This window comes from Protomyctophum parallelum (assembly GCF_964188405.1).
Source record: "Protomyctophum parallelum genome assembly, chromosome: 10".
Lineage (NCBI taxonomy): Eukaryota > Metazoa > Chordata > Actinopteri > Myctophiformes > Myctophidae > Protomyctophum > Protomyctophum parallelum.
In genome coordinates this window covers 42,639,209-42,651,902 of record NC_139704.1, presented here as the reverse complement: position 1 = coordinate 42,651,902, position 12,694 = coordinate 42,639,209, and the positions used below count along the sequence as shown (strand labels likewise).

The 12,694-nt window shown below is 42.3% G+C and overlaps 1 protein-coding gene across 2 annotated transcripts in view; it reads left to right on the top strand.

The window, feature by feature from the left end:
* Positions 1-12,694, top strand: part of grid1a (glutamate receptor, ionotropic, delta 1a) — a 328,027-nt gene that overhangs the window by 276,314 nt on the left and 39,019 nt on the right. For both annotated transcript variants that reach the window (XM_083775212.1, XM_083775211.1), the window contains exon 8: positions 11,803-11,904. In XM_083775212.1, coding sequence (XP_083631338.1) covers positions 11,803-11,904 — 102 coding nt within the window. The remainder of the gene's footprint in view (positions 1-11,802; positions 11,905-12,694) is intronic.

Genomic DNA, 12,694 nt, shown 5'->3' with positions numbered 1-12,694 from the left:
GCGCTGCTGTCCTTTTCAAGTCATGGACCTTTACTTATATGCGAAACTGCCGTTCCGCCTGTGCTTTCTGGTCGTGATACTGTACGAGTGTACTGTACGTCACTGGCTTCCCCTCCGCGTTTTCAACCCAGCTCAGTGGCTCTTACACTACTGGCCAATCACAGCTCTTACACTACTGGCCAATCACAGCTCTTACACTACTGGCCAATCACAGCGGGCCTACAAGCTGCTCCAAATCAGCAAGCGAAATCCGCCATTACTAAGTCCGTCTATTAAACTTTCTTTCTCTTCAGAAGCGTTCATATTACCCATGCACGATGCAGCATAACGTCAGAAATGAGCCCAGAACGTCTGCGTTCTTGAACAGAACACCGCAGATGAAAAAAAGGGGTTTAAAGGCGGCGCTTAAACAGGAAGTGGACTGCGGGGAAATCCGAAACAGGTTGGGCGGGGCTGAGGCAGGCGTTGCCTAGCAACTGGGACGATGCTGAAAAATTAACCCCTGCGATATTTCATATGTATATAGGTTAGTCTGAATGCCTCAGCTTTAATCAGCTGTCAGTCAGTCAGCTGATTGTACTAATCAGCCTAGCTATTCATCATTCACATCTCAGCTGACCATTATATCACACATCCATACTCCAGTCAGAGCTCACGCTCTTAACAGAGCGTTCCTTTAAATACAGCTGCTTCATCACTCACAGGCAGCTGCTGCTGCACGGCTGCTGGCAAAGCTTGCCTCTTTCAGTTCCCCACCCCAGCCTCCACCTTTTGATCATAAGTCTGACTCTGGCATAGGCTCAAATACTTGAGAAATATGTCTGTTTATTCAAGCTAAATATCAATGTCAATGTATTGCTTACGTATTGCTCAAACGTGTAAACTGAATGTTGAACTGAAACTCTCGTGTGCATGGCTCTAAGTAAACTAGAATTCAATGTTGATATAGCTCTAATCTGATTCATGGCTTTAACGTTAAAATGCATTCAAGTTGTATGTTTTAATTTTGCATGACTCAAGTTAATCTCATTAGTCCCTGTTCTTGTATTCACATGGTTGGTTTTGCTAATGTTCTCTGATTTTGCTTACAGTAGCATGCTGCTTCGACAAAATTCTGAGATTATTTCCCTGAGCGCAGAGCCTTTAACGGCAAGTTTAACTGCATTTGTTGCAATAAATGGTTAATTGCGACGGCAGGTCGCAGTGAACTATGAAATCGTGCATTTCCCGTTAGTCAGTTAGTTGGTCACACGCCATATATGGTCATGCCATGTCCTCTTTTTGGTTATTCAGAATATGGTAACCCTAGATACTAGCCTGGCTAATAAGCCAGCAGATTCGCGTCTGGCTTATTTGCCAGGCTAGATAGATACATCTCTATTGTTGTAACAGAGCCAAATTCCATTCACATTCAATGTGGAAATATTATGCACATGACCTTCAAAAGCATGCAAAGGTGGTACATCTTAGCAGGTTTTAGGCAGCTGTACACCGCAGCAAAGATGAACTCAGCCCAGCACATTATGTTAGAGATTAGATTGTGCGTGCAGTGCTGGAGGATTTTCATCATCTGTCGTCATTCACTTACAGATGTGTTAATTGTGATTGCTGTCAATTACACTGGGTAATCTATTTTTAAAATTGCTTTAGAAACCCACTGCTAATAGGGTCAGGAGATGCATAATGAGGATCATAGATTTCTTTTTTTCTAAATTTTTATCCCACGATTTTGTAACCCAGTTTTTCTTTTTCACCCAGTGCCAATTATCTAATGTAATCCTGGGCGCTACACTTCCTCTGCCAACCTGGGGGGGCAGCGGACTGACCTCATGCCTCCTTCTATGCATGAGGAGTCCAAGCTGCTTCTTTTCACCTGACAGAGGGGAATTTCCCCGGCCGGACGTAGCGCGTGGAAGGGACACCTTATTCCGACCAGTTCCTTTCCCCTCCATCAGGCGCCCCGGCTGGCCAGGGGGAGGTAGTTTTAGAGACCAGGATTATGGCATGTTTTTGTGAGGGTATCTACCCTAGGGGACATGGGGAGAACATGCAAACTCCACACAGAAAGGCCCTATCGCCAACCCCCGCCTCGGGTATGGGCACTGATGACGCGGAGGAGGGAACACACCGCCAGCACCCACAGCGTTCCCAGTGGGAATCGAACCCAGGACCTTCTAGCTGTGAGGCGACAGCACTACCAACTGTGCCACCGTGCCCCTGAAATCATAGATTTCATGATTATTATTTTGTTCCTGCTAAAAATGAAATTGAAAGATATAATAAAATATCAGAGTTTGCATACAGTATGTTAATACCACTTTAAAGTGGCTTCATTGTCAAGGAACATGAGATTATGCAATAATAACATTAGTTTTAGGTTATATAGAAAATGAGCTCTGAGAATGTCTCTAGGAAATGACATGTTTTTGGTTTTCTGTCCCAGAATCCACAGTCATTTGTAATTCATGGTGCAATATCACACAGTAAAACCCTCAATAGTATTTAACTTTGAGAGGGTGGGTAATTACAGGCTAAGTTAAATTAACATTGAATCTTTTATTGTTTGTTTTAGAATTGTCTCATTGCCTTTTCCGAACCATCCTCTGTGGGCTCCTTGTAAATGCAAGTAATTGTGCAGAAAGGATATTCCACTCTTGTGGAATAATTGCCTACTGATATATGGGGTGAATATCCGTTAGCTTTGTCATTTGTACTTTTGCATGTACGTACATTCCTAAAATATAAATTATTCCTGCGGCACTCAAAATAAGATATATGCTAGTTTAACTATTTATAGTAACTCACATGGAATACAGAGACTATAGTCAAAGTGTCCCACTTTACTTAATATGTAAAGCTGCACTGGTAAGATGTAAATAGAAGTTGATAAAGACAGAGGAGAAAAAGTATATGTAATGTAAAGACTACATTGTTGCTGAAGATTATACATAGCAATACAATCTGTCTTCCTTCATATCTTCGTCCTCTCTTTACTTGGTCTCTTTGTCCCTGAGTGTGACAGTAGAGCTGCATGTTGTTGCTATATGGGAGTGACAGACAGTCTGTCTGGATCATCTCGGGTGCATCAGGGCAGATAAGCTTTCACTTGTTTTTATTCATTCAAACGGCATGCTGGTTTATCGCTGTGCTCCAGGTGGGATGAGATAAGGGTGCCAGCTCTGCATCCCTCTGGGATTCAGGTGCTCATGTAAAAATAAAAAGAACTGAGCAAGACATCTTTCCACGTGCAACATGCATGCTTGCTATGTGCATAAGCAGAAAAACTCCATTGTTCACATGCATCCGGGGAGGCACATATACCGTACAGACATTGATACACATACAATACAATAACAGTTATTCTGGTATTCTTTGATAATGGAAACCTCAGGATATCTGATGCTGCATGGCCTATACCTGTTGTTGAGATTGGTGGTAGTCTACCACCAATCTCAACAATACTAATTCTCTAAGTGAGCTCCAGGGACCCCCAGGGGTTCTTCGGGAGGTTCCAGGGCGTCCCCTATTTTACCAATCTACAAGCTTGCAACGTGTCACAATCATAGACTGTAAAAAATATGGACAAAGCGTTCGCCGGGTCTAACATGGACGTAAAATGAAGCCTGTTATTCCTGCACTGTAAATCGCCATCTTTCTAGATCCGTTTGGTACCAGCTGGCCATTGGCTGGCTCCGTTTTGGACCAGCTGGCTGCCCAGCCCGGGACTTCCCCCCTTCTTCTCCGTTGGTTTTTATTTTGACTCGAGTGGGAGGGGAATCCCGATCATAGACTGTAACGGTAGCCACGCCCCTCAGAACATACGCGATGTTTTTTTTTCTTTATGGTCATTTTTTTAATTAATGGGACCATAATTTTCCAAAAAGAATATTATGACATTAGAAATGAGACTTTAAACTAGTGACTGGAAGAAGAAAGTATTCATGACCATGTTTATTAAGGTAATACAGTCTAGGTGAAGTTGGGCCAAAATACATGGGCCTCTATGGAGCTATGGGGCTTTTTGGGTCCAGTCCAGCGCCACAACAGGCACATTATATGAACTACCGATTTCAAATGAGGCTTCACGAAATATCTGGCTGACTGCCCCCCTGGTCACAATGCATCATATCGTGACATATGAGCTTGTAGACCTGCTCCTTTCAAAAAGTGTTGACAAATCTTGACAAACTGTTCTCTTAAAGGGTGATCCCTGGCACACAGTGATGGCACACATTCTTGACATTCATTATTTTGAGAAACCACCACTACAGTTTCCTTAGAAAGCAAACTGCTCAGTCTTGGATGCAGAAAGCTTCGTCCACATTCTCCAACATCTACAGTACAGCATCTTGTTTGTGGATTTCATCATCTCTGCCTTAACACTGTTCCTCAGTTGCTACACAGCAAGATAACCCTGCTAGCTTTAACCTCCAGCACCTGTCAATAGATCACCATGCTTCCTGACAGGCAGGAGACTGGGGCCCCGTCTGTCCGACCCAATGTCTATCAGCCCTCAGGGCTGTGTTCTCACTCCCATCACTCTACTGTAAATCAATAGTTCCCAAACACTTTCATGTAGTCAGGGAATATTATCAGAATAATGTCAAATCTGGGAATACATTTCTTACCAAGACTTTTCTTCACCAATATGTTTGTAAAGGTGTCTACTAACATATCCCACATTGCTTTCTATTCAACCACCCCAGGGGACAGCTGCTGAAAGTTGGGGTACCATCAACAACCAAGCATTAGTTTTGCACGAAAAACACTGATTGGGCTAAAAACGGCCATAGCCGTCATCACAAATGTGATGAGGTCAGCACATTTGGGCAACTTACCCCAACTTTCAGCAGCTGTCAAAGATTCGCCTAGGGTGGTTGAATATAAATCAATGTTACTAGACACCCTTACCAACACATTGGTGAAGAAAATTCTTGGTAAGAAATGTATTCCCAGATTTTATTAATATCCCCTGACTACATGTCAAGGACCGCAAAATTGATAATGTATTTGGCCATAGTCCCCCTGGAACCCCCTGAAGACCTCTGGGGATCCCTGAACCCCACTTTGAGAACCAGTGCTCTCCATGAATGACTCTGCAGATCGTGGCTGTCAGGTGGAAACCTCATACTGTATGTCCAAAACTGTGACTTTTCAGGATTCAAATAAAAAAATACAAAAAGACCGATCTGCACGCTCAAAGCTGGTCACGATGCGACGTGTTGTGAGCTTGTAGATCGCCTATGTTGGCTACTTTTCTGTGACACTGTAAAGTAGGCCATTATTTTGCAATTAAAAATAAATAAAAATACAATTGTTGAAATATGGAGATACAAGGTTCTGCCTGATAGCGTCAAAATGACGCGTGTGACCTTCCAACATTTTGGATCATGGTATGTTCATAACCACCTTGAGCTCCACCTTGAGCTCAGTAACAAGACAGAGAAATATATATCATCATCAGATTGTCTGTCCTATCTGTCTTATAAACAAACTATTAAAACATTTTCATGTCGATGTATTGACATCAATCAATCAGTGTATTTCATATAATTATATAAAAAAATACTTCTCGTTATTCGATTAACCTACAATTGTCATGAGCAAGATTAAGTCAGTCATTGAACATATTTTCTGTTAATTGCCCAGTCCTACATCATCAGTAAAGCCCACCAGAAATGCTCATGAAGAGCTTTTGATTTCCTTGAGTCCCTGGCATGAGTTGTAAACAGCTGCCAGATGGAAGTGCCATAAACTGGAGACGCATAATAGTTGGATTAGTTGGAAGTTCCTTAATTAGGCAGCATACAGTAGATAGCCCCAATTTTAGGTGATAATGTAATTGAGACCATTGTTCGGGTACAAATGCAGGACTGTTTGATTCCATCCCTGTCCAGGAGGTTTCAGAGTCCCATTAAAAAGTGTTAATATAACATGTCAGGCACTCTTTCCTGTTCCCAGTGTGTTTTTAAAACAACCATATTGCAAAGCCTCATTAGCTCAATATTCTCTGCTGTGGAAGGGCTCAAAAGGTTATTCATGCATCATATTTTTGAGCTCATCCTATTGCAGGGGCTACTTGTCAGTATTGGCTCGTTAAATTCACTCCTGAACCTCCATTGAGGCACACGATGGATCCTCATGCATGGCATGAGCACACCTTAGAAAACTTTAAGTGGAAATATTAAAAGATAATACATCCACTGAGGAAAAAACACCAAGTTGTATTGAAGATGTGGTAATGGTAGAAAAGAAAGAAAAATCAATATGTCATCCAGGTATTTCTTAGCACCTCTTCAGAAATGTTTTCTCAGGCGAACTGTCGAATCAATAGAATTCTCTGTTTCTGTTATGTGAAAGGAAGAGGATAGAAGAAGAGGTGCTTTAACACCTGCATGCTAATCACTGTCTATGGCAAGCAAACATAATTAAATAGAACATAGTACTGTAATGTTTCTGTCAGGCGGAAACCCTGTAAAGTATGTTCAAAACTGTTCATTTTCAGGAAATGTGCTTGAAGGTTCTGTGTGCATGTTTCTGTTGCTCCTCGGTTGTAGACATCTATTATAAACATACTGTTTGAGTGAGTGTAAAACCTCCTCAAGCTTTCTCTAAAACCTTCTCTTTACAACTTCTCTACATAGGAGACAGGAGACAGATGCATTGCAAAGACAGTAGTGTCGGACAAGTGAGCAGTGGCGTGCACAGATAGACACTAGGGGGTGCTACACCTGCCCAATGTGCACTTTTGAAGAAGAGGGGGGGGTTCACAGTGTAAACCCCCCCCCCTTTTTTTCTGTACAGTATGTGGACCATGGTGACATTGATCAATTCTTGATAAAAAAGCTTCTAATATATTATTTAGGCCCAAAAGTCTCACACTATTAAGGCAACCGGCCGGTTCCCACCCTTTTTTCACTTGAGCACCTGCCCCTCTAAATGTCTGTGCACGCCACTGCAAGTGGGCAGTATGGGCACATTTCAATTAATAATGAGTGTGTAAGTGTACACTCACACTAAAGTAATGCCACTTTGTCATTGCCTTTTGCACATTATGGAATTGGCTTTACTGGATATATAGTCTCACAGTAGCTAGACTGTTTTGATATCTAATGTCTGGGCCACAGCTATATTGAAAAGTAGTTAAGGGCCCTAAAGTTAAATGTATTATTTGCACAACAAGTGTCACTATACACGTCACAATGTGTCGAGTATCACAACATTCTGTGTTTTGAGCATTCATACCGTCTTCAACTCGCAGTCAGCGATGGAACAACTTTTAAACATGGAAGTGATGGAGTTTACTTTATCTCTGTCTTCCTGCTGGCTAATTGTTATGTCATATGGGATTTGTTTGAGCCAGAATTCCCCAGACTACACAATATCTACTGAATGTTAAAAGGTTTGTTGGGTTACAATTGAGCTCAGAAGACAAAAAAAAGAAAAATTACAAAAACCTTTTTTTTGTTCACCAGACCTTTAAATATTAACCTATTGATTTGATTTTGATTTTATTTAGCATAGTATTGAGCATATAAAAATATATAAAAAATGGAAAGTGCCGGGTGGAGGCAAAAAGCCCTGGGGGCTTATACGAGGCCTCTACCTACAGTATATAAGATACAATAAAGACATTATAACAGGATATAAATAATTCCCAAAAGACATGATTGCAGTATATTAAAATAAATATATAAAATCATGATTCAAAATACTTCATAATCTAAGACATGATTAGAGAGGAGAAGAGAATACAAACTATGATAATTAAGTGATTTGGTCAATCAGAACAACCTTCAGTTTGTTCTTAAACAAGTTCAGAGAAGAAAGTTATAAACCAGTAGAATATTTGTCCCAGAGTGTAGTATTTAATAGAAAACTGAGCATATAGTATGATAAAGGGAGAGATGAGTAGCCTGTCTAGTGTTGTATTTGTGAACTTGAGAATTTGTTTGAAAGTAATTACTAAAATGCTTGGGGATGGAGTTGGGCGTATATTTGAGCTTGTAAATAAAAATGCTAATTTGTGTTTCTGTTTATCTGGAAAACAGTAAGTAAGTTTAGCTTTTTGAAAAGTGGAGCAGAGTGATCGAGTCGTTAGCAGTTCTAACAAATCTCTTCTGGAGTAGATAGATAGATAGATGTGTTGAATGAATAATTGACCAACCAAACCACAGACCTCCTCAGTCCAACCGCGGACCAACCACAGACTACCGCTATACCCCAGCCAGAGCCGAGGCTTACCTGCATGGGTTTTTCTGTTTTTCTCTAAGTGAGATTAGTGGAGGGGTGTGTGTGACCTTGTCAGTTCTCTGCGCCAACCACCCATACCCCACCCCAATTTCCTCCCACATGTGTTAAGTCCCTTGAAGTCGAATTATTCCTCGTTAGTGTTGTTCTTACAAGGCAGGAACTCGGAGAGAGAGAGAGAGAGAGAGAAAGCAAACTGTGCCCTCCTGACAACAAAGCCACTCAGGAGGAAAATGGCCCCATGTGAGGCAGGCAATGCCTCCATCAATTGCAGCATGCACACGCACGCACGCACACACGCACGCACGCACGCATGCACATACATACATACATACATACATACATACATACATACATACATACATACATACATACATACATACATACATACATACATACAGTACATACATACAGTACATAGTTACAGACAGACAGACCGAACAACACTTTTATCTTCCTGTCAGTTCGAATCTAATACCATTGTAGCCCCTCACGTCACATAGAATCCAAGACATTCTTAATATAGACACAGTCACGCTACATTAAGTACATACACTTGTGTAAATGTATAGTACATACATTCCCGTCATCTTAGCAGGAAGCATGCATTGTGATCAGGCTAATCTTGATATCAGTGACATACAGGCAGCGCTGTAGATAAAAAGCCATAAAACGCACACTGTGTGATTAACACAGCATGGGACAAGCAGGGCTCCATTTGACTGTACAGTTGGATAATACTCTTTCTGTACGCCCACATGAGAAGGAAAATATAATTCACGAGCAGTCTGTAGCAAGTTGTGAAACTGTGTATATACTGTGTATGGCCCTGTAAACTGCAAGACTGTGCAGGAATATACCCAGTGGATCAGAAGCTCTGCAATTATCAAAAACAAAAGACATTGATCGCTGATAACAAGCTAGTTCTCTTCTCAGATGAATGTGACTCATCTCACTGCCTTGTTCGCCTTTGTTCCATTCACTGTTGTTCGTCTATGTTGCATTTACCACCTGGTGAATGTTATATCATCGCGGCATCCATTGTGTGCCGACTTTTTCTGTCATCTGTCTCTGTCATTTCAAGTTGGCACAGAGACCACACGGAATCCAATTTGGTTGGAGGGGATTAACAGAACATACATTAGCATCAGTGATTGAGAATATTTCCTTTTTGTGGGATCCCGCCTGCTGGTACACTAATCCAGGCCTTTGTGAAAGATTTAATTACAAAATGTTATATATCCACTTAAATAAAACAAATAACGGAAGTTCATAATGGATAATTCCACCCTGCCAAATGTTAGCCTTTTATAAACAAATCTTGTTGTGTGGATACTATATGAATTGAATGGCATTCCACTACATTCTTTTTTTGTATTCAAGTAGTTAATCCCATTATGCATGATCTCAGCTGCTCAGCAGTACTGGCATCTTGTTGTTCCAAAAATCCAAAAGAGAGTCTTGCTATTTCATAAGGCAATCAGCTTTGTATAACTCTATGAGCTTCTAAAGTCCAGAACAAGACCTAGTAAAAAGAAAGAAAATCATATGTCACATGTGGCTGGGAGTGGGGTTGATCATGCTTTGAGTTGGTCTTTGTGGAAGGTCCAAGACCATCCTATAAGGGGGAGTGGCACTGTACTGCTTCCATCAACTGCCGGGCTGTACTAGTTCAAAGTGGGGCATAGTACGTACACCACATCTTGTTAAATCACATCCACTGAATGTCCACTGGTTTTGCAGCACAAACAGTGCAAGTCACACACAGTACGTACAGAACATACAGTATAATAGTTTGTAATTGTAGTTTGTAGGAAAGCAAAAATACTGTATAGAGTGAATAAAGTACATAAGATGACCTGCATATCTCGAAACTTTACTCCGTGAACAAAAGAGTAAAGGTCCCCAGCAAAACCTTCTTTCTTTTATTTATATTTTCTCCACTTCTTGTACTTTCCGCTTCATTGTCTCAGACAGTGCTTTGGAGAGCACAATGCATACTGTAGTATGTCTGTGGGCGGTGTGGGTATGGGGCCCTGTGTAGCAGCAAGGGCAAGACTGTCCTGCAGGAAAACAGGTCTGCTGTTTGGCCATGAAGATCGCTCTCGGTTTGTCTGCTCTTCGCAAATTATTTGTCTGGCAGAAGATAAGGTATGGCTCAGAGGGTTCATGGTGTGGAAAGAGACTTATTAGAAGATGTCTCTGAGAGGGCCAGCTGCTCCGTTCCATGGCCACTGTTTCACTGTAAAGTTGACGTTCCTGTGAAGCCATTCAATGCTCAACATCTACTTCTTATTGTCTCCACCAGGCCGAAGGCCTAGGGAGAGAGTATGTTTTGCACTCCGTCCGTCCTTCCGTCCGTGTGTCCGTCCTTCCGTCCGTCCGTTATCAGCTAATCTCCGGCACCGTTGGCCCGATCCATGCAACTTTGCACACACACTCCCTGGATGCCAACGACAAACCTCTGCCCCAAATATTCCTCAACGGCCTGTTATAGCGCCACCATGAGGCCCATTTAGGCAAAACACACTTCCGTTATCAGCTAATCTCCGGCACCGTTGGCCCGATCCATGCCAAACTTTGCACACACACTCCCTGGATGCCAACCACGAACCTCTGCCCCAAATATTCCTCAACGGCCTGTTATAGCGCCACCATGAGGCCGATTTAGGCAGAACACACGTCCGTTATAAGCTAATCTCCGGCACCGTTGGCCCGATCCATGCCAAACTTTGCACACACACTCCCTGGATGCCAACGACGAACCTCTGCCCCAAATATTCCTCAACGGGCTGTTATAGCGCCACCAGGAGGCCAACACCTGACCTGCCCTGGTGGAGTCCTGTGCCGATTGGCACTTTATTTCCTTCTACTTCTGATCTTCCTCTTATCAAAATCATCATCTTCCTCATCATCACAATCATCACCATCATGATCATCATGTTACCCTTGCCACCGACGTCTCAGCCACATTGCTCCATTATCTTTATTCTTTGGCATTTCCAAGCATAGTACTGTAAAGCACTTTGGTACAATGTTGTTGTTATTTATATGTGCTATATAAATAAAGGTGGTATGGTATGGTATTGATGGTAACGTCTAAGAGTGTTTTTGTCACTATTGTGGCTAAAAGCAGCACTAACGCTGCATGCTTCTCTCCCTCTCTCTCGCTCTCTCTTGCTGCGGGTAGGAGAATGAATAGAGGGTCCTGATCGCATGCTAATGGCCTCTACTTGTTGCCTTGGTGACTGGCTCAAGTGTTTGTACGACCAGTGCAGTGTCCGATCGCAGCACAAATTGAGACACAAAGTATCAGATACGATGATTAGTTCAGTCATGATTAAGCCCCTCCTTTGATTCCACTGAACAACAATTGATTGTTTAATTATGTCTGTGATAAGTTTGACGACGAGATGTTTTGTACCTTTTTTCATCACAGCGACGTGCCTCTGCTGCAAATGATTTCCTGCTCACGTGTGCTCTCCTTTTCTCCCCCCCCCCCTCCCCTCCCCTCCCCTGCTCTCTGCTTATTTGATTCTTTCATCTACTCAGCTGGCGACTTGGGATTCCACGCGTGGCTTGAATGGCAGCCTAAAGGAGAATCGGATCGAGAGTGGGATGCAGGGAGTAACACTAAAGATTGTAACACTGCTGGTACGTTTTCTTAGTTCACTGTATCTATATACACCTGAACTGTGTAATTGGTTCACTGTATCTATATACACCTGACCTGTGTAAGTAAACAACCGAGTACACACATGAACATTAGCATATGCATGATATTTACTGTCGAGCTCATATCGGCCATTAACCAGATTTTAAGTTTTCAAGCATCTGTGCTTCGAGACGTTTAATCAAATCAAAATAACATAAAATACAGAGTGTCTTTTCTATAGCTTCTTTTATCCATAACAATTTGAAAGAGCATTTGAGTGCCCCCCCAGCCCCAGTTTGTTGAACCCAGTTTATATTGGACATCTTGGTCCAATTTAAACTGGTTCAATGAGCTCTTATTCAATCTGCAGGCTAGGCTTATCACAGGTGAATGGAAGACTGATAAAGGGCAATATACAATCCTGAAGCACCAGACCGCTCTTTATCCACTCACCACTGCTTGGTCACAGTCTCTGGTCATTTCTCCCTGGCAAGTGGGATTTCTAAGATCCTCTTCTCCATCTCGCCCTGTGAATCTACAGCATCAAGAAGCCATTAAATTCACCGCCGCAGCACTGCGGCTTATCCTTGACTCCGCTAGTACCACAAGCAACAGTTTCTGACCCCTGTTCTCTTCCCTCGCACCTCTTTTTCCATCTACCTTCATCTCTCTCTCTCTGTTCATCCTCTTCTTCACACATGATTTACCTTCACCATATTTATTCACATAAGTTCTGCTCGGCTCCCCCTTGGCAGTGCCGTTTAATCAAGTCGTTTTCCCAACCCCACT